This window comes from Scleropages formosus, chromosome 9 (genome assembly GCF_900964775.1).
Source record: "Scleropages formosus chromosome 9, fSclFor1.1, whole genome shotgun sequence".
Lineage (NCBI taxonomy): Eukaryota > Metazoa > Chordata > Actinopteri > Osteoglossiformes > Osteoglossidae > Scleropages > Scleropages formosus.
In genome coordinates, this window is record NC_041814.1 from 29,491,674 (window position 1) to 29,514,169 (window position 22,496).

General features: G+C 46.1%; 3 protein-coding genes across 3 annotated transcripts; all 3 read left to right on the forward strand.

Moving 5' to 3' along the window:
- Nucleotides 1-6,340: 6,340 nt before the first annotated feature.
- Nucleotides 6,341-9,571, forward strand: LOC114911319 (zona pellucida sperm-binding protein 3-like). Its single transcript, XM_029255106.1, has 8 exons — nt 6,341-7,020; nt 7,100-7,215; nt 7,383-7,486; nt 7,564-7,741; nt 8,791-8,908; nt 9,015-9,106; nt 9,176-9,255; nt 9,328-9,571. Exons 1-8 carry the CDS (start codon nt 6,364-6,366, stop codon nt 9,378-9,380), a joined length of 1,398 nt encoding a protein of 465 aa, XP_029110939.1. The 5' UTR covers nt 6,341-6,363; the 3' UTR covers nt 9,381-9,571.
- A 3,239-nt stretch (nt 9,572-12,810) lies between these two features.
- Nucleotides 12,811-16,041, forward strand: LOC114911236 (zona pellucida sperm-binding protein 3-like). The gene is made up of 8 exons (XM_029254553.1): nt 12,811-13,459; nt 13,539-13,654; nt 13,822-13,925; nt 14,034-14,211; nt 15,260-15,377; nt 15,484-15,575; nt 15,645-15,724; nt 15,798-16,041. Exons 1-8 carry the CDS (start codon nt 13,028-13,030, stop codon nt 15,848-15,850), a joined length of 1,173 nt encoding a protein of 390 aa, XP_029110386.1. The 5' UTR covers nt 12,811-13,027; the 3' UTR covers nt 15,851-16,041.
- Nucleotides 16,042-19,266: 3,225 nt separating this feature from the next.
- On the forward strand, nt 19,267-22,496 carry LOC114911227 (zona pellucida sperm-binding protein 3-like). The gene is made up of 8 exons (XM_029254506.1): nt 19,267-19,933; nt 20,013-20,128; nt 20,296-20,399; nt 20,496-20,673; nt 21,711-21,828; nt 21,936-22,027; nt 22,097-22,176; nt 22,253-22,496. The coding sequence occupies exons 1-8, from the start codon at nt 19,277-19,279 to the stop codon at nt 22,303-22,305; spliced, it is 1,398 nt and encodes a 465-aa protein (XP_029110339.1). The 5' UTR covers nt 19,267-19,276; the 3' UTR covers nt 22,306-22,496.

Here is a 22,496-nt window from a genome sequence, read left to right on the forward strand (position 1 = left end):
GCCTGATATTTACATTTATCTATCCGACACCTTTTTCCAAAGCATGTTATGGTGCGAGGTATTCAGGTTTACAGCGATACGGACGTTTACACAGCAGGGTAAGCTTACCGCATCAATTCAGGGTAAGGGATTGGAACTTGGGATTGTTTTATTACAAGGTTACAGCTCTCACTGTCTCCGTTATATCATTGTAGTTTATTCATTTATCCGACACTTTTCTCCAGAGCTACTTACCATCATTTATCGTGGGGTAAATTTAGCGGAGCAATTCAAGGTAAAGTACCTTGCTCAAGGGTACTACAGCTGGAGGTGGAAATCAAACCTTTGGACCCAAAGGCGGAGCTGTAACCACTATGCTACCAGCTGTCTGGTCACACCACGAAAACTCATGTTACTTGGAGGGAAAGGTTGTTCTGCACTTCCAAGACTGTGGTGTTGAATAGGGACCACAAGTGAGACACAGGGACAAAACTTTGAGGAGGTGTCTCCTGATGTCAGTGTCTAGCAGTATGTTTTTTCTAGTGGATGTGGGCCACCTGAGCTGGTTCTGCAGTGGTTGGAGTGCCAGACCTTGCTGTAGTACCCTTGATCATGATACTTGGCTTGAATTGATGCAGTAAAAATGACCAAACTGTATAAATGAGTAAATCACAGAAAGTCACTTCAGGGAAAAAGTGTCATCTAAAGCAATAAATTATATCAAAACACAATACCATTAATGCAATTATTAGCCGCAAACACAAATATTAAACAAAACACTAGAGCAATTTAAATAAATAATTTTTTTTTTCACCCATTTTCAGCAACCATTTAACCAGAGCTGCTGGTTGTTCTGATTAAAAGAGAAAAATTTATTTTTTTTTGTCAATTTAAATGCATATATACTTGTCTTAAAAGTTAAAATTTTATTTTTGCTGAACAGAAAGGACATCAAACCATCTTCCATGAAGATGAAAAATATAAAGACAGCAATAAAGTGCATATGAAACATTGACATGTCACTGTGGTTAAAAAAATATGTTCACATTTATCTGACACTTTTCTCCAAAGTGACTTACACTGTTAAACTACCCACAATTATTCACCCATTTATAAAACTAGGCAAGTTTATTGAAGCTGCTGAGAGTAAGTATGTTATGCAAAGATACTACAGCTGAAGAAGGTACTTGGACCTCCAACCTTCAAGTCCAAAGGTTGCAGCTGTAACATTACGCTACCAGCTTACACACTTACACACCTTTAAAACAACGTAGAAATTTTTCTAAACTATCCAACACACAGGCACATGGAGACAGGAACATCTTGGATCACTGGCTGCCCCCGATGAAGAAGCGAGGGTCAGGTGCAACCTAAGTATAAAGAAAGAGCTGAGAGAAGAAGACCACAGCTACTGTTGACATGACATCATTTAGCAAATTCTTTTCTCCAAAGCAACTTCCAACAAGCTCTATGTAGTGTTATGAGCCCACACATCTTATTCACCGTGGTGACTTACACTGCTAGATACACTACTTACACTGGGTCACTCATCCATATATCAGAACACATACGCTCTCTGTCACTCATACACTATGGGTGAACCTGAACAGCATGTCTTTGGAGTGTGGGAGGAAACCAGAGCACCACAAGGAAGCCCATGCAGACACGGGGAGAACGTGCAAACTCCACACAGACTAAGTGGGGATCGAACCAACGCCCTCTGACACCACCCAGGTGCCATGATGCAGTAACACTTCACCAAAGCGCCACTCTTTCGTTGGCACACTTACTGAGAAAAGCTCCTTTCTGTGTTTCATTTAGTGTTTCTTACACTGTATCTTTGTTTTTAACGAAACACGTCGTAAGAAGAGCCCACACCGCCTCACACCTGGTCACTCCCTGAACTCCCTGAACTCAACAAGCACCAGCGTGTCACAAATAAAAAGCGGTTATTAGGTGATGTGCTGCTGAGGAAAAATCTTTGATCAGGATGTTGGTGTCCAATGTCATGGTCCAACATCAAACCCTGGGTCGTATTTGGGGATTTAATTTAGAGCGCTTCCTTAAACACCACCAGGTGTGCGAAAAGTGGATGGTGGGGTACACGCGCAATGGACATCCACAGCGGACGCACACACCGGACGCACACTGGACGCGCACAGTGGACGCACACACTCCCCTGGGACTGAACGGATCGTCCCTTGCGCCTGCATTTGTCATCGTTCTCTGGCAGATCCATTTAACCTGTGCACGGCCTCCGGAGTCACATGAGAGATGGACGTCATTAATCTTGTGTTTTTTTAAGGGTTTTAAGGTCTCCTCCAGGTTTGTTTGTGTGAAGATCCAGGATGTCTGCAGTGCCCGGAATTCGAGTTACTGGGTAATTTCTGTTGCTGTTCCTTTTTCCCGAGTCTTCAGCCAGCGGGACCACTTCTCAACATTACTCTCTTTTACTCTGTTATTTCCCCATTAACACATTTGGTTGGTTTTCACTGGTTCAGGGTAAGTACCTTGATCAAGGGTACAACAGCAGGAGCTGGGATTCAAAGTCAAGTAGTCCGATGGCAAAATGATGCCCCTAACCACTGCGCCACTTGCTGCCCCAAACCTGCCCCATGGAATCAGTCTGCTGATGGCTTTACTCAGGTGTGTATGATGGCTTGGGGCTATAGAACAAGAATGACCCCCCTCCACCCACCCCCACTGACGAAGAAACACTTCACTGGTTGGCTTTAAGGTTGAAGTGTTTAGTACACTAGATGCCTTTTTTTTTATTCTTTCTTTCTTCTTCCTCTTCTTCTTTCCACCCTTTCCTGGGGTTAATTTGTCACAGGAATGGCTGCGCCGTTGCCCCAAACTCTAATACCTCTTGAGAGATAATAAAGAAGATGACAGATGCCTCGAATCGCCAGTTTTCCATGGCGATGCTGCTGTTGTTCGCCTGTGATCTCTGACTCCGTCCCTGTCCGCTACTGAGCAATAACAAAACAGTCCATCAAGATACAGATAAATAAACAAAACGCGGCAGGAACGCGGCACAAAAGAAAGCGTGGGATCTGTGCCATGCGTTTCCCTCCTTTTCCATACCTGAAGTTCATTTTTTTTTGCTGTGCCTGCACAACCCCGGCACGCGGCGGCTGCCTTTTATATCCTCGGCGCCTGTCGTAATGAAATGCAAAACAATTCACCTTCAGATTACAGAGTATCATTGGCATGCGCCAGGCTAATTCGCACAAATTAGCCGGCAAGCGATTCAATCCTTGGGGTACGAGGGAAAACAAAAGGCGCTTCATTACTCGCTGCTGCTTGGAGCCTTGCCCTCCTCATTTCGTTGCTCCTTTGCTTGCACGTCCGCTTTGGCTGAGGCCCGCGAAGGCGAGCTCGTTCTCGTCTCGCCCTCCTTTCGTTTGGCTCGGGGCGCACGCCGCGCACCAACAAAGGAAATCAAAGGGCCCGGCCCCTGCTGAAGGAACGCGTCGATGGCATCGCGTCGCTTTGTTTTGCGTAGGCCCCGGCTCATCTGTCCGCCTTTTCTCTTTCGTGCGCGCTTTTCGGTCGCTGCTCAGAACAAATAAACGGCGAACAACAAGCCGTCTTAGCCATTGCAACGCAGGTACCCCGAAAAATAATAATAGCCCCTCGAGTGGACCTTTGATGTCCGGCTTAATGAGGAGGATGACAATGGAGTTGTCTCCGAGCCATGTCATTATGCATGCAGAAGAGCCGGCGCCACGGCGGAACTTTTCGAGTGGCCAATCAGAGGGCCCACCTGGCAGATTGTTCGAATCGTATGGGTCGCTTTGACAGCGACATCAATGCGCTGCTGAATAACAAACGAACGGGGACGGTAACGTGCACTACTGAGTTAAAAGCAATTAAAGGGCTTTGAAAGGGACTCGGAGAGGAGGCACGATCAGGAAAAGATTGGCGTACTCTACTCTCTGTGCTGTGCGGCCCAAACAGCAGGGATTTTGAAAGAGAAGGGATTCATTCATCACCCCCCTGTTACAGACATGTGTGACGTACACATTTTTACATTGAGATGACATCTTTCACCAAAGCGACTTACAATGTCAAGGAAAGACTTATCACAAGCTTACATTATTTACCCATTTTTATAGCTGGTAGTTTTAAATGGACCTAATTAGGGTGAGTACCTTGCTCGAGGGTATACACATGGAGGTGAGAATCATACCTGCAACCTTTGGGCAAAAAGGAAGCAGCTCTAATCACTACGCTACTAGCTGTCCCCTTCTTTTTTGGACTCGTGACAATGCTGTCAAATTTTGTGCATGATGCTCATGAAGGAATCAGACCTGGCTTCTCTTACGGTTAGAGGCAGTACGTTAATTAATGTGCAAAGTGATGTAAAAGCAGCACCTTGCAAGGAAGTGAGCGTCATCCGTGAAACGTTTTTCAATTGTGCAAAGTTGCAGGAACAAACATGGTTCTGTATCTGAAAACTGTTCTGTATCTGAGAGTTTTTTTTTTTTTTTTAATCTGCATTGGAATAGAAGAACAATGAAATTCCTTACGTCTCATTATATGTTTAGCTTTTCTTAATAAATATATGCATGCACACACATACACACGCTGTCTGAAGCTGCTTGTCCCAAGCAGGGTCATGGTGAGCTGGAGCCTGGCCCAGCAGCACAGGGACTCACCCAAGCTGGGGTGGCACCTGAAAACCCTCTGAAGATGCAATACCACAAGCATGAGAAGTACTGGAAGCTATTTCCTTGGCAAGAGGCTTACTTCCATAATACATAGCTCATCTGAAACCACTTGGTCCAAACGAGGTCACGGCAAACAGGACCCTACCTAGCAAAACAGGGGGTAAGCCTGGAGGGGGAGGGGACACACCCAGGATAGGACGCCAGCTTGTCACAGGGGACCCCAAGCAGGACTCGAACCCCAGACCCACCGGAGAACAGGACCCAGCCCAACCCACCAGACCCCCTAATTACTCATGTAAATAACTCCAGGTCAACTTGGAGTATTATGGCTTTTCCCTTGAGCCTTTAACTGCTAGCAACATTACTGCTTAATGTCATCTGAATGAAGATTAACTAAATGCCTTGCTTTGTATATGCTTGGGGGAAGGGGATGTTGCAAGTGTGTATTGCAGTGGCACTTAAGTCATGGTTAACTTTACATGTCAATTGACAACTGTCATTGGATGGCAGTTTCAGTTCAGCTCTCTATGTGGGTAGGAAATTTCTAGACAAACGTCCTAGTGTAGCAAAATATGAAGGGGGGCTGCATCTCAACAGTACCCAACATCTAGGTCAGTGTGCTACTCAAGCCTTCTACTGCTACCCTTGCAAAGCCAATGGTCTTCCCCCACTCCCCAATGTATGCAATTGGTTCCAGAAAAAGCCCTTCAGAAATGATCCATTCTTTATGAGATCTAAACTGCTGCCATTGACTTGACTAAAGCGATGTTGACAACTGCTTGCAATAGTCATTACACTAGTATTGTCAAGTTACCGATAGCAAACTACAATGACTAAAATTTTAGAATACACTGGTTTTAGTGCCCTTGTGAAATGAATACAAAAATTAAATTTCAGGTAGCCTTTATTACACACACAAAAAAATTCTAACATGCAAAGTGAAGGCACAATGTTTTCAGTTCAATACCAACTGGTAAATATGTGGACTAGCTAGCTGATTGACGTGGTTAAGCCAGCTAGTTAATGGGTGTGCACAAACCACCCATTGCGTGTAAATCAAGATACTCGGAGAAATGCTTTCCTTTGTTGAGGGAAGGCAATCAGGATGTGTCAGGAAAGTCTTTGAAAATTCATTGAAACTTTGAAAACTGGAAGCGGTTTGGCTTATTTTGGGGAAAATCAGTCTGGTATAAAACATTGTGAGAAGGGCAGGTCATTTCGTTGCTAGAAGTGGTAAGATGAGATCACAGCAGAGCCTTATGCTGCTTGTACTTTTAGACCGCTATGTAATGGACAGGGTCCCTGGAAAGACTCCATTCAGCTACCCCAAACAGTTCTCCAATCAGAATGCAGCCACCAGCAATACGGTCACTGAAGAAGACTTTTCTCTTTGACTCCAAATCTGGTTCATCAAGGAGAATCTTCTCTCCTGTACAGATGACTGGTAGCTTTGAGAGCTCCCAACATGTATGATCTGAGAGACATCCTGGACATTTAATGTCCTTGAACAATGGAGACCTAAACAGGCAACTGAAGGCGATTAAAAATCAGTAAGTGAAACAATTGGGTAACGCTTCAGGGATGGAACAAAATTGGTCAAATTGTAAGATGGTTCAGCTGTTGGAAAAACAACAGCTGTTCTGTTTGGTATAAAATTGGCTGGAAGAGCACTTACTTTCATGATTCTTTGGTTACTAACACTAGCGCAATGGCTTCTTTGCAGTGGCTTGTGGGCCTCGCTTTGTTGGGTTGTTTGTGTAATGGCCAGGTTTCCCAGCAGGGCAGTTTTCCCCAGCTGTCAAGTCAGGAGTCTTTGCTACAGACAGCCCACCGAGCTGCCCAGGGACAGTCCTCTCTGTTGGCAAGTGGGGTTCCTCAAAGGTACCCTTTTCCCCAGCAACCCCAAGGAGTGTCTTCTCCTCAGTTCTCTTCAATGAGGCCAGTGCAGTTGGATCCCCTGGTACAGAATTCTAACCTTGTTGAGCCAGTGTTTGAGTTGCCTTACAGCCAGCCTTCTGTCCAGGTTGAATCAGTAAGGCCAGTGTTGCCAGCTCACTACAGGCAGGCTTCTGCAGTTCTCCCGGTTCACGGAGGGCAGTCCTCGGCACCAGCTTCCCTGGTGCAACCAGCAGCCCAGGTTCCACTTTCTGTGAAATCCCAGTTTCTGGCTCAACCTTCTGCAGTGAAGGTTGAATGCAGGGAAGACTCGGTTTTGGTGGAGGTACAGCAGGACATGCTGAGTAATGGCCAGATGATCCAGCCATCAGAAATTACCCTTGGAGGCTGTGTGCCAGTTGGACAGGATCCTTCCAGAGGGGTTCTGCTGTTCGTGTCAGAGCTACATGGCTGTGGAAGTACGCTGACGGTATGGGACCTCCTGAATTCTACCGTACCTGTTGCAAGGAGTTGACATTGGGTAGATGAGCCTCCTCTTCTCTATGCAGGTGACTGATTCCCTGATCTACACTTTCACGTTGGTGTATGTGCCCGAAGGACTCGGTTCCACCCCTATTGTGCGGTCTCATGGTGCAGTGATTAATGTTGAGTGCCATTACTTGAGGTGAGTCAGGAGTCTGGTCTAATTCTGTAATGAGAACTGGAGGAAGATATTCCTGATATATAGCCGAACTTGGTTACAATGAGTAACTACACCTGGGCAACTCCATCCATAAGGAATAATGTAGGACTTGCTCTACCCTGCTATTAGCTACTCCTTCCTATTTGCAGGAGGCTCAATGTGAGCAGCAATGCTGTGATGCCAACATGGGTACCCTACTCTGCCGCTATGTCTGCTGAGGAGCGTTTGATGTTTTCACTCCAGCTCATGACTGGTGGGTAAAATGCTCCAACTTACTTCAATTGGAGTCTTTGTGTGTGTCTTAAGGGCTCCTGTCCTTTTTTTCTCTAGATAACTGGGAACTTGAGAGGGCTTCAAACATCTACTTTCTGGGAGATGTCCTGAACATCGAGGCTTCTGTAGTTGTGGCCAACCATCAGCCTCTGCGGGTGTTTGTGGATAGCTGTGTGGCCACCTTGGAACCTGATGTGACGTCTGTCCCTAGATATGCCTTTGTGGGGAATTATGGGTGAGTACTTGCATGCAAGTATGACTTCTCCAATGCTGTCATTTCCCTCTCTGTATTGGCTGTAGCCTGAAATAGGGGTTGGATGTAATGATGCGTTCCTCTTGTTGACGAGGGAATGATTACCCTTGTATCCTGAAGGAATTGCCTGCAATTGCAAAACGGAAGCAAGTTGCGCATGACAGGAACACCGAGAGCTTGTGTATATACCTCAAGCAGGGAAATGTTCTTTCACTGTTGTGGTATCGGTCTATCTAATGCTTATCTAGCGGCTACCTTGCATGCAGAGGGCGTGAGGCCATCCTTGGATGGAGACAATTTGGTTCACAGGGCTGTCTAAAGTTATGGCCAAGAGCATACCTGTGGCATGCTGCAGAGCATGTGGCTGCCATACTGTTGAAGGTTTCCCCTCATGTTTCAAACACTTACTAGTCATTCCCACACTACATGGGACATCTGATAGTGTGGTGACCAAAACTGTGTGTTACTTATGGATGCAAAGGTTTTAATTCAACCTCTGCCCATAATGCCCTTGAGCAAGACACTTGGGGCCCCCCCAAAAAAATGGCTCTAGTAAAATCACTTGGCTATACAGAGGGGTCAGTGATATATATGTAGGCTGAGAAGGTGCTTTATGCTGAAAGGAATCGGCTTAATGTCATGGTGGTGCGAGAATGCTGATACTGACCCAATTGACATGGGTTCCACATGAACTTTCAGTTTCAAAGAGGCTGGTGTTCTTGGCAACCTGCTGCTTTTTCTATCTCTATGTGAAGACTATGCTTGTGCAGGTCCAGAGCAATAATGCTGGAACAAAAAAAAAAACACCAGAAGCAGGACATCTCACTGTAGAGGGGGAAACCCCTCTAGTATAGGGAGCTTAGTGAACATGTGTGGCTGTACCACCTACTGTATTATGATCAGTGAAGCACTTTGCATGCTAAAATGGCTATTGAATTTATTGCCTCCCCCCCATTAGTCCCTACTGTTACAGAGACTGCATGTACTCTGGTCATATGACAAACCTGTCCATAATCTGCAAACATCGTCAGGTGCCTGACTGATGCCAAGGTGACTGGATCCCGCTCCCAGTTCCTCCCCAGGAAGCAGATCAACAAGCTCCAAATGCAACTGGATGCCTTCAGGTTCTCGCAGGAGACCAGGAGCTCTGTAAGTGCATATCAGTCTTCATTGACTGAACTTGAAGCAGGCTCAACATATTTCATCTCGGAGTGTTTATGGAACTTGTCATGCAGTCCAGCCTTTCTTCCCCCAGATCTACATCACGTGCGTTCTGAAAGCAACCATGGCTTCCAAAAGGGCCGACCCCCAGCACAAGGCTTGCTCGTATTCCGTGTCCGCAAATAGGTTCGTTCAGTTGAATGGCTACTGTCATGTTGTTGATGCTACGGAACTTCAGTGGTCTCTTGTTCATAGGTGGGGATCTGCAGATGGTGATGACCAAGTATGTGGCTGTTGTGACTCATCCTGTAATGTGAAGGGAAGAAATGTAGCAGGTAAGACCAGTTGTGAATTGATTGATGATTCATTTATTTGAATTTGGGGCTAAATAATCCTTTCCTTTCCAGACTTCAAAGGAGAAGCTGTTGCTGGACCCATCGTTATTCGGGATCACTATTAGCCATGCCATGAGGATGGCTGCTTTTGAGGGGAAACTGCACCATGATGCTGCTTGTACACTGCAGAGCTGTTGCAACATCTCAAAGGATCTGTCTTCACTGCCTGAACTCAAGGCTCATGCAGTTCTGTGAAGTTGACTTTGCCTCTTTGTGCTGATGGCAAAACTGAATTCAGAATAAATCTTAACAAAAATCAGCTTGAGTCGACTTTGTTCTGAAGTTGATTCCCTGCCGCTTTGTTTCTTTGTATTGACTGGCAAGATGCATTCCTCAAAATGCAGCACTGCTGGTATCGTAGTCCCCAAAAGCTACTGCCTTCAGACCTAAAGGTCACAGGTTCAAGTCCCACCTCTGGCTTGAATACCCTTCAAAGTACTTTCCCTAAACTGCTCCAGTAAAATTAGCTGGCTGTAGACTTTTTCTCTTTTTGTTCTCTCCAAAGCACCAATTCATTCTCCTTGGTCTTCAGTGAGGGACTTTCATTGTACCATGTTGAAAGTGACCTGACCACCTCTCCATGAGGTGTCACTGTGTGTCCCAGGATGGCTGTATCAACAAACTTGAAAACGTGACTGCTCTAAGTCGAGCTCCAATAGGTGAACAGGGAGTACAAGGAGGAGCTGAGCACACATTCCTGTGGCGTGCCAGTGCTGAGGGTGGGGGATATGTGGCTGTCAGGAAGTCCAAAAGTCAGTTAAATAGGTGACTTAAGACCCAGATCCTTCAGCTTGACTATGAGTCTTGTAGGGAGACTGGTACTGAATGCAGAGCTGTAACAGCCTCGGCACTTAGGTGTCTTTCTTCTTCCCCTCGGGTATTCCAGGGCAGATTGTAGTGCCATTGGGATGGTATCAGTGGATCTGTTAGAGCAGTAAGCAAACTGGTTTGAGTCCAAGGTATCTGGTAGAAGCGGATGTGGGATTCACTGAGAGACACTCAAAGCACTTCAGGGTGAGGCAGTAGTCATTCAGGTAGGAGACAGCTTTCATGAAAACAGGGGGATGATGGTGGTCTGCATGTAGGGATCACTTGGGCTCAGACTAAAGATGTCGATGAAAACATCTAACTGGTCAGTGCGGGCCCTCAGGACATGTCCATGGATGCCATCAGATCCTGAAACCTTTCTTGCATTGGTTCTCTTGAAGGGAGTAGTTGGAGCCAGAGGGCGGGTGTTATGGTCACCGGGTATTTTCGCAGCAGGGAATGTATTGCCTGCCTCAAAGCAATTGTAGAATGTGTTGAGGTCGTCTAGTAGGGGGCAGACATAGGCACATCGCTGCTTTTCCTGTCTTTGTAGTCTGTTATAGTGTGCAGACCACATCTGTTTGGGGTCAGAGCCTTGATAGTCTGACTCCACTCTCCCTGAAGTCTCTCTTGGCCAAACTGATAACCTTTTGAATGTCGTTCCTGGACTTCTTGTAGGCGCTCAGGTCCCCCAGAGTTGAAGGTTGCATTTTGTGCTCTCAGCCTGGGGGTGAGTGTGTGATTCTTAAGGACAGTTTTTTTTTTTTTTTTTTTTTCTTTTTTTCTCCTTCCCCCACCATATGCACCAGCGTTCATCACATGAGTAGCTGCAAAAAAACTTTGTTGGAATATCAGTGATTCCTGATCACTGTCCTAGAATTTTTGAGATATGAACATTTACGTTACATTACAGGAGTAGCTGCATAAAGGATTGATCCAGGCATGATCTTAGCTATAGTGCATGAACATTTATACCTGACCTTAAGAGGTCATGGATGAAGTGAACCTGGAAGAGGTGAGTTTTAAGACCCTTTTTAAATGTGGACAAAGATTCAGCAGTTCTGAGGGAGAGGGGGAGGCCGTTCCACCACAACAGGGCCAGAACCGAAAACCTCCGTACTTTATCTTTCAGGCATGGGACCACCAAGAGGGGAGATGTGGAAGAGTGTAGCAGTCTGGATGTGGTGTAGCAGATGATCAACTCTTATCGGGACTTCTCTAACTGAGTAAATGTACTTTTGATTGCGGATTTCCAAGAAAAGGCTTCAGTTGGACCAATCTCAACTGAAAACCTAACTCAGCCAAAGACAGGACAGCTGTAACCAGAAAGCCCTCTGAAGATGCAATACCACAAGTGTGAGGAGTACTGAAGGCTGTTTCCTTGGCAAGAGGCTTACTTCCATAATTACTCATGTAAATAACTCCTGGTCAGCTTGGAATATTATGGATTTTCCCTTGAGCCTTTAACTGCTAGTATTTACATTTACTCATTTAGCTGACGCTTTTCTCCAAAGCGACTTAGAATGTTAAGGTTACAGTTATTACCCATTTATACAGTTGGTTAATTTTACTGGAGCAATTTTAGGGGAAGTACCTTGCTCAAGGGTGCTACAGCCAGAGATGAGGCCCAAACCTGCAACCTTCGGGTCCAAAGGCAGAAGCTCCAACCACTATACTATCAGCTGCCCCCCTGCAAAATCAAGGGACAAGCGGTTCTGAAAATGTGTGTGTGTGTGTGTGTACTGCTTAAAGATTAACTAAATGCCTGGCTTTGTATATGCTTAGGGGGAAGGGGATGCTGCAAGTGTGTATTACAGTGGCACTTAAGTCATGGTTAACTTTACATGTCAATTGACAACTGTTCTTGGATGGCAATTTCAGTTCAGCTCTCCTATGTGGATAGGACATTTCTAGACAAACGTCCTACTGCAGCAACATATGAAGGGGGGTGGGGGTGCTGTTTCATTCCCACTTCATTGCTTAGAGAAACAAGTTTGATAAGCAAATTCATCTCTAGAGGCTACATCTCAGCAGTACCCAACATCTAGGTCAGTGTGCTCCTCAAAACTTTTACTGCTACACTTGCAAAGCCAATGGTCTTCCCCCACCCCATGTATGCAATTGGTTCCGGAAAAAGCCCTTCAGAAATTGATCCATCCTTTATGAGATCTAAGCTATTGCCATTGACTTGACTGAAACCTATGTTGACAACTGCTTGCTATAGTCATTACACTACACTACTACATTAGGCTGCTTATGTAATGGACAGGGTCCCTGGAAAGACTCCATTCAGCTACCCCAAACAGTTCTCCAATCAGAATGCAGCCACCAGCAATACGGTCACTGAAGAAGACTTTTCTCTTTGACTCCAAATCTGGTTCATCAAGGAGAATCTTCTCTCCTGTACAGATGACTGGTAGCTTTGAGAGCTCCCAACATGTATGATCTGAGAGACATCCTGGACATTTAATGTCCTTGAACAATGGAGACCTAAACAGGCAACTGAAGGCGATTAAAAATCAGTAAGTGAAACAATTGGGTAACGCTTCAGGGATGGAACAAAATTGGTCAAATTGTAAGATGGTTCAGCTGTTGGAAAAACAACAGCTGTTCTGTTTGGTATAAAATTGGCTGGAAGAGCACTTACTTTCATGATTCTTTGGTTACTAACACTAGCGCAATGGCTTCTTTGCATTGGCTTGTGGGCCTCGCTTTGTTGGGTTGTTTGTGTAATGGCCAGGTTTCCCAGCGGGGCAGTTTTCCCCAGCTGTCAAGTCAGGAGTCTTTGCTACAGACAGCCCACCGAGCTGCCCAGGGACAGTCCTCTCTGTTGGCAAGTGGGGTTCCTCAAAGGTACCCTTTTCCCCAGCAACCCCAAGGAGTGTCTTCTCCTCAGTTTTCTTCAATGAGGCCAGTGCAGTTGGATCCCCTGGTACAGAATTCTAACCTTGTTGAGCCAGTGTTTGAGTTGCCTTACAGCCAGCCTTCTGCCCAGGTTGAATCGGTAAGGCCAGTGTTGCCAGCTCACTACAGGCAGGCTTCTGCAGTTCTCCCGGTTCACGGAGGGCAGTCCTCGGTACCAGCTTCCCTGGTGCAACCAGCAGCCCAGGTTCCACTTTCTGTGAAATCCCAGTTTCTGGCTCAACCTTCTGCAGTGAAGGTTGAATGCAGGGAAGACTCGGTTTTGGTGGAGGTACAGCAGGACATGCTGAGTAATGGCCAGATGATCCAGCCATCAGAAATCACCCTTGGAGGCTGTGTGCCAATTGGACAGGATCCTTCCAGAGGGGTTCTGCTGTTCGTGTCAGAGCTACATGGCTGTGGAAGTACGCTGACGGTATGGGACCTCCTGAATTCTACCGTACTTGTTGCAAGGAGTTGACATTGGGTAGATGAGCCTCCTCTTCTCTATGCAGGTGACTGATTCCCTGATCTACACTTTCACGTTGGTGTATGTGCCCGAAGGACTCGGTTCCACCCCTATTGTGCGGTCTCATGGTGCAGTGATTAATGTTGAGTGCCATTACTTGAGGTGAGTCAGGAGTCTGGTCTAATTCTGTAATGAGAACTGGAGGAAGATATTCCTGATATATAGCCGAACTTGGTTACAATGAGTAACTACACCTGGGCAACTCCATCCATAAGGAATAATGTAGGACTTGCTCTACCCTGCTATTAGCTACTCCTTCCTATTTGTAGGAGGCTCAATGTGAGCAGCAATGCTGTGATGCCAACATGGGTACCCTACTCTGCCGCTATGTCTGCTGAGGAGCGTTTGATGTTTTCACTCCAGCTCATGACTGGTGGGTAAAATGCTCCAACTTACTTCAATTGGAGTCTGTGTGTGTGTGTGTGTGTGTGTGTGTGTGTGTGTGTGTGTCTTAAGGGCTCCTGTCTTTTTTTTTCTCTAGATAACTGGGAACTTGAGAGGGCTTCAAACATCTACTTTCTGGGAGATGTCCTGAACATCGAGGCTTCTGTAGTTGTGGCCAACCATCAGCCTCTGCGGGTGTTTGTGGATAGCTGTGTGGCCACCTTGGAACCTGATGTGACGTCTGTCCCTAGATATGCCTTTGTGGGGAATTATGGGTGAGTACTTGCATGCAAGTATGACTTCTCCAATGCTGTCATTTCCCTCTCTGTATTGGCTGTAGCCTGAAATAGGGGTTGGATGTAATGATGCGTTCCTCTTGTTGACGAGGGAATGATTACCCTTGTATCCTGAAGGAATTGCCTGCAATTGCAAAACGGAAGCAAGTTGCGCATGACAGGAACACCGAGAGCTTGTGTATATACCTCAAGCAGGGAAATGTTCTTTCACTGTTGTGGTATCGGTCTATCTAATGCTTATCTAGCGGCTACCTTGCATGCAGAGGGCGTGAGGCCATCCTTGGATGGAGACAATTTGGTTCACAGGGCTGTCTAAAGTTATGGCCAAGAGCATACCTGTGGCATGCTGCAGAGCATGTGGCTGCCATACTGTTGAAGGTTTCCCCTCATGTTTCAAACACTTACTAGTCATTCCCACACTACATGGGACATCTGATAGTGTGGTGACCAAAACTGTGTGTTACTTATGGATGCAAAGGTTTTAATTCAACCTCTGCCCATAATGCCCTTGAGCAAGACACTTGGGCCCCCAAAAAAAAATGGCTCTAGTAAAATCACTTGGCTATACAGAGGGGTCAGTGATATATGTAGGCTGAGAAGGTGCTTTATGCTGAAAGGAATCGGCTTAATGTCATGGTGGTGCGAGAATGCTGATACTGACCCAATTGACATGGGTTCCACATGAACTTTCAGTTTCAAAGAGGCTGGTGTTCTTGGCAACCTGCTGCTTTTTCTATCTCTATGTGAAGACTATGCTTGTGCAGGTCCAGAGCAATAATGCTGGAACAAAAAAAAAGACACCAGAAGCAGGACATCTCACTGTAGAGGGGGAAACCCCTCTAGTATAGGGAGCTTAGTGAACATGTGTGGCTGTACCACCTACTGTATTATGATCAGTGAAGCACTTTGCATGCTAAAATGGCTATTGAATTTATTGCCTCCCCCCCCCATTAGTCCCTACTGTTACAGAGACTGCATGTACTCTGGTCATATGACAAACCTGTCCATAATCTGCAAACATCGTCAGGTGCCTGACTGATGCCAAGGTGACTGGATCCCGCTCCCAGTTCCTCCCCAGGAAGCAGATCAACAAGCTCCAAATGCAACTGGATGCCTTCAGGTTCTCGCAGGAGACCAGGAGCTCTGTAAGTGCATATCAGTCTTCACTGACTGAACTTGAAGCAGGCTCAACATATTTCATCTCGGAGTGTTTATGGAACTTGTCATGCAGTCCAGCCTTTCTTCCCCCAGATCTACATCACGTGCGTTCTGAAAGCAACCATGGCTTCCAAAAGGGCCGACCCCCAGCACAAGGCTTGCTCGTATTCCGTGTCCGCAAATAGGTTCGTTCAGTTGAATGGCTACTGTCATGTTGTTGATGCTACGGAACTTCAGTGGTCTCTTGTTCATAGGTGGGGATCTGCAGATGGTGATGACCAAGTATGTGGCTGTTGTGACTCATCCTGTAATGTGAAGGGAAGAAATGTAGCAGGTAAGACCAGTTGTGATATTGATTGATGATTCATTTATTTGAATTTGGGGCTAAATAATCCTTTCCTTTCCAGACTTCAAAGGAGAAGCTGTTGCTGGACCCATCGTTATTCGGGATCACTATTAGCCATGCCATGAGGATGGCTGCTTTTGAGGGGAAACTGCACCATGATGCTGCTTGTACACTGCAGAGCTGTTGCAACATCTCAAAGGATCTGTCTTCACTGCCTGAACTCAAGGCTCATGCAGTTCTGTGAAGTTGACTTTGCCTCTTTGTGCTGATGGCAAAACTGAATTCAGAATAAATCTTAACAAAAATCAGCTTGAGTCGACTTTGTTCTGAAGTTGATTCCCTGCCGCTTTGTTTCTTTGTATTGACTGGCAAGATGCATTCCTCAAAATGCAGCACTGCTGGTATCGTAGTCCCCAAAGGCTACTGCCTTCAGACCTAAAGGTCACAGGTTCAAGTCCCACCTCTGGCTTGAATACCCTTCAAAGTACTTTCCCTAAACTGCTCCAGTAAAATTAGCTGGCTGTAGACTTTTTCTCTTTTTGTTCTCTCCAAAGCACCAATTCATTCTCCTTGGTCTTCAGTGAGGGACTTTCATTGTACCATGTTGAAAGTGACCTGACCACCTCTCCATGAGGTGTCACTGTGTGTCCCAGGATGGCTGTATCAACAAACTTGAAAACGTGACTGCTCTAAGTCGAGCTCCAATAGGTGAACAGGGAGTACAAGGAGGAGCTGAGCGCACACATTCCTGTGGCGTGCCAGTGCTGAGGGTGGGGGATATGTGGCTGTCAGGAAGTCCAAAAGTCAGTTAAATAGGTGACTTAAGACCCAGATCCTTCAGCTTGACTATGAGTCTTGTAGGGAGACTGGTACTGAATGCAGAGCTGTAACAGCCTCGGCACTTAGGTGTCTTTCTTCTTCCCCTCGGGTATTCCAGGGCAGATTGTAGTGCCATTGGGATGGTATCAGGTGGATCTGTTAGAGCAGTAAGCAAACTGGTTTGAGTCCAAGGTATCTGGTAGAAGCGGATGTGGGATTCACTGAGAGACACTCAAAGCACTTCAGGGTGAGGCAGTAGTCATTCAGGTAGGAGACAGCTTTCATGAAAACGGGGGGATGATGGTGGTCTGCATGTAGGGATCACTTGGGCTCAGACTAAAGATGTCGATGAAAACATCTAACTGGTCAGTGCGGGCCCTCAGGACATGTCCATGGATGCCATCAGATCCTGAAACCTTTCTTGCATTGGTTCTCTTGAAGGGAGTAGTTGGAGCCAGAGGGCGGGTGTTATGGTCACCGGGTATTTTCGCAGCAGGGAATGTATTGCCTGCCTCAAAGCAATTGTAGAATGTGTTGAGGTCGTCTAGTAGGGGGCAGACATAGGCACATCGCTGCTTTTCCTGTCTTTGTAGTCTGTTATAGTGTGCAGACCACATCTGTTTGGGGTCAGAGCCTTGATAGTCTGACTCCACTCTCCCTGAAGTCTCTCTTGGCCAAACTGATAACCTTTTGAATGTCGTTCCTGGACTTCTTGTAGGCGCTCAGGTCCCCCAGAGTTGAAGGTTGCATTTTGTGCTCTCAGCCTGGGGGTGAGTGTGTGATTCTTAAGGACAGTTTTTTTTTTTTTTTTTTTTTTTTTTTTTTTTCCTTCCCCCCACCCTATGCACCAGCGTTCATCACATGAGTAGCTGCAAAAAAACTTTGTTGGAATATCAGTGATTCCTGATCACTGTCCTAGAATTTTTGAGATATGAACATTTACGTTACATTACAGGAGTAGCTGCATAAAGGATTGATCCAGGCATGATCTTAGCTATAGTGCATGAACATTTATACCTGACCTTAAGAGGTCATGGATGAAGTGAACCTGGAAGAGGTGAGTTTTAAGACCCTTTTTAAATGTGGACAAAGATTCAGCAGTTCTGAGGGAGAGGGGGAGGCCGTTCCACCACAACAGGGCCAGAACCGAAAACCTCCGTACTTTATCTTTCAGGCATGGGACCACCAAGAGGGGAGATGTGGAAGAGTGTAGCAGTCTGGATGTGGTGTAGCAGATGATCAACTCTTATCGGGACTTCTCTAACTGAGTAAATGTACTTTTGATTGCGGATTTCCAAGAAAAGGCTTCAGTTGGACCAATCTCAACTGAAAACCTAACTCAGCCAAAGACAGGACAGCTGTAACCAGAAAGCCCTCTGAAGATGCAATACCACAAGTGTGAGGAGTACTGAAGGCTGTTTCCTTGGCAAGAGGCTTACTTCCATAATTACTCATGTAAATAACTCCTGGTCAAGCTTGGAATATTATGGATTTTCCCTTGAGCCTTTAACTGCTAGTATTTACATTTACTCATTTAGCTGACGCTTTTCTCCAAAGCGACTTAGAATGTTAAGGTTACAGTTATTACCCATTTATACAGTTGGTTAATTTTACTGGAGCAATTTTAGGGGAAGTACCTTGCTCAAGGGTGCTACAGCCAGAGATGAGGCCCAAACCTGCAACCTTCGGGTCCAAAGGCAGAAGCTCCAACCACTATACTATCAGCTGCCCCCTGCAAAATCAAGGACAAGCGTCTGAAATGTGTGTGTGTGTGTGTGTGTACTGCTTAAAGATTAACTAAATGCCTGGCTTTGTATATGCTTAGGGGGAAGGGGATGCTGCAAGTGTGTATTACAGTGGCACTTAAGTCATGGTTAACTTTACATGTCAATTGACAACTGTTCTTGGATGGCAATTTCAGTTCAGCTCTCCTATGTGGATAGGACATTTCTAGACAAACGTCCTACTGCAGCAACATATGAAGGGGGGTGGGGGTGCCTGTTTCATTCCCACTTCATTGCTTAGAGAAACAAGTTTGATAAGCAAATTCATCTCTAGAGGCTACATCTCAGCAGTACCCAACGTCTAGGTCAGTGTGCTCCTCAAAACTTTTACTGCTACACTTGCAAAGCCAATGGTCTTCCCCCACCCCATGTATGCAATTGGTTCCGGAAAAAGCCCTTCAGAAATTGATCCATCCTTTATGAGATCTAAGCTATTGCCATTGACTTGACTGAAACATATGTTGACAACTGCTTGCTATAGTCATTACACTACACTACTACATTAGGCTGCTTATGTAATGGACAGGGTCCCTGGAAAGACTCCATTCAGCTACCCCAAACAGTTCTCCAATCAGAATGCAGCCACCAGCAATACGGTCACTGAAGAAGACTTTTCTCTTTGACTCCAAATCTGGTTCATCAAGGAGAATCTTCTCTCCTGTACAGATGACTGGTAGCTTTGAGAGCTCCCAACATGTATGATCTGAGAGACATCCTGGACATTTAATGTCCTTGAACAATGGAGACCTAAACAGGCAACTGAAGGCGATTAAAAATCAGTAAGTGAAACAATTGGGTAACGCTTCAGGGATGGAACAAAATTGGTCAAATTGTAAGATGGTTCAGCTGTTGGAAAAACAACAGCTGTTCTGTTTGGTATAAAATTGGCTGGAAGAGCACTTACTTTCATGATTCTTTGGTTACTAACACTAGCGCAATGGCTTCTTTGCAGTGGCTTGTGGGCCTCGCTTTGTTGGGTTGTTTGTGTAATGGCCAGGTTTCCCAGCAGGGCAGTTTTCCCCAGCTGTCAAGTCAGGAGTCTTTGCTACAGACAGCCCACCGAGCTGCCCAGGGACAGTCCTCTCTGTTGGCAAGTGGGGTTCCTCAAAGGTACCCTTTTCCCCAGCAACCCCAAGGAGTGTCTTCTCCTCAGTTCTCTTCAATGAGGCCAGTGCAGTTGGATCCCCTGGTACAGAATTCTAACCTTGTTGAGCCAGTGTTTGAGTTGCCTTACAGCCAGCCTTCTGTCCAGGTTGAATCAGTAAGGCCAGTGTTGCCAGCTCACTACAGGCAGGCTTCTGCAGTTCTCCCGGTTCACGGAGGGCAGTCCTCGGTACCAGCTTCCCTGGTGCAACCAGCAGCCCAGGTTCCACTTTCTGTGAAATCCCAGTTTCTGGCTCAACCTTCTGCAGTGAAGGTTGAATGCAGGGAAGACTCGGTTTTGGTGGAGGTACAGCAGGACATGCTGAGTAATGGCCAGATGATCCAGCCATCAGAAATTACCCTTGGAGGCTGTGTGCCAGTTGGACAGGATCCTTCCAGAGGGGTTCTGCTGTTCGTGTCAGAGCTACATGGCTGTGGAAGTACGCTGACGGTATGGGACCTCCTGAATTCTACCGTACCTGTTGCAAGGAGTTGACATTGGGTAGATGAGCCTCCTCTTCTCTATGCAGGTGACTGATTCCCTGATCTACACTTTCACGTTGGTGTATGTGCCCGAAGGACTCGGTTCCACCCCTATTGTGCGGTCTCATGGTGCAGTGATTAATGTTGAGTGCCATTACTTGAGGTGAGTCAGGAGTCTGGTCTAATTCTGTAATGAGAACTGGAGGAAGATATTCCTGATATATAGCCGAACTTGGTTACAATGAGTAACTACACCTGGGCAACTCCATCCATAAGGAATAATGTAGGACTTGCTCTACCCTGCTATTAGCTACTCCTTCCTATTTGTAGGAGGCTCAATGTGAGCAGCAATGCTGTGATGCCAACATGGGTACCCTACTCTGCCGCTATGTCTGCTGAGGAGCGTTTGATGTTTTCACTCCAGCTCATGACTGGTGGGTAAAATGCTCCAACTTACTTCAATTGGAGTCTGTGTGTGTGTGTGTGTGTGTGTGTGTGTCTTAAGGGCTCCTGTCTTTTTTTTTCTCTAGATAACTGGGAACTTGAGAGGGCTTCAAACATCTACTTTCTGGGAGATGTCCTGAACATCGAGGCTTCTGTAGTTGTGGCCAACCATCAGCCTCTGCGGGTGTTTGTGGATAGCTGTGTGGCCACCTTGGAACCTGATGTGACGTCTGTCCCTAGATATGCCTTTGTGGGGAATTATGGGTGAGTACTTGCATGCAAGTATGACTTCTCCAATGCTGTCATTTCCCTCTCTGTATTGGCTGTAGCCTGAAATAGGGGTTGGATGTAATGATGCATTCCTCTTGTTGACGAGGGAATGATTACCCTTGTATCCTGAAGGAATTGCAAAACGGAAGCAAGTTGCGCATGACAGGAACACCGAGAGCTTGTGTATATACCTCAAGCAGGGAAATGTTCTTTCACTGTTGTGGTATCGGTCTATCTAATGCTTATCTAGCGGCTACCTTGCATGCAGAGGGCGTGAGGCCATCCTTGGCTGGAGACAACTTGGTTCACAGGGCTGTCTAAAGTTATGGCCAAGAGCATACCTGTGGCATGCTGCAGAGCATGTGGCTGCCATACTGTTGAAGGTTTCCCCTCATGTTTCAAACACTTACTAGTCATTCCCACACTACATGGGACATCTGATAGTGTGGTGACCAAAACTGTGTGTTACTTATGGATGCAAAGGTTTTAATTCAACCTCTGCCCATAATGCCCTTGAGCAAGACACTTGGCCCAAAAAAAAAAATGGCTCTAGTAAAATCACTTGGCTATACAGAGGGGTCAGTGATATATGTAGGCTGAGAAGGTGCTTTATGCTGAAAGGAATCAGCTTAATGTCATGGTGGTGCGAGAATGCTGATACTGACCCAATTGACATGGGTTCCACATGAACTTTCAGTTTCAAAGAGGCTGGTGTTCTTGGCAACCTGCTGCTTTTTCTATCTCTATGTGAAGACTACGCTTGTGCAGGTCCAGAGCAATAATGCTGGAACAAAAAAAAAGACACCAGAAGCAGGACATGTCACTGTAGAGGGGGAAACCCCTCTAGTATAGGGAGCTTAGTGAACATGTGTGGCTGTACCACCTACTGTATTATGATCAGCGAAGCACTTTGCATGCTAAAATGGCTATTGAATTTATTGCCCCCCCCCCCCATTAGTCCCTGCTGTTACAGAGACTGCATGTACTCTGGTCATATGACAAACCTGTCCATAATCTGCAAACATCGTCAGGTGCCTGACTGATGCCAAGGTGACTGGATCCCGCTCCCAGTTCCTCCCCAGGAAGCAGATCAACAAGCTCCAAATGCAACTGGATGCCTTCAGGTTCTCGCAGGAGACCAGGAGCTCTGTAAGTGCATATCAGTCTTCACTTGACTGAACTTGAAGCAGGCTCAACATATTTCATCTCGGAGTGTTTATGGAACTTGTCATGCAGTCCAGCCTTTCTTCCCCCAGATCTACATCACGTGCGTTCTGAAAGCAACCATGGCTTCCAAAAGGGCCGACCCCCAGCACAAGGCTTGCTCGTATTCCGTGTCCGCAAATAGGTTCGTTCAGTTGAATGGCTACTGTCATGTTGTTGATGCTACGGAACTTCAGTGGTCTCTTGTTCATAGGTGGGGATCTGCAGATGGTGATGACCAAGTATGTGGCTGTTGTGACTCATCCTGTAATGTGAAGGGAAGAAATGTAGCAGGTAAGACCAGTTGTGGATTGATTGATTGATGATTCATTTATTTGAATTTGGGGCTAAATAATCCTTTCCTTTCCAGACTTCAAAGGAGAAGCTGTTGCTGGACCCATCGTTATTCGGGATCACTATTAGCCATGCCATGAGGATGGCTGCTTTTGAGGGGAAACTGCACCATGATGCTGCTTGTACACTGCAGAGCTGTTGCAACATCTCAAAGGATCTGTCTTCACTGCCTGAACTCAAGGCTCATGCAGTTCTGTGAAGTTGACTTTGCCTCTTTGTGCTGATGGCAAAACTGAATTCAGAATAAATCTTAACAAAAA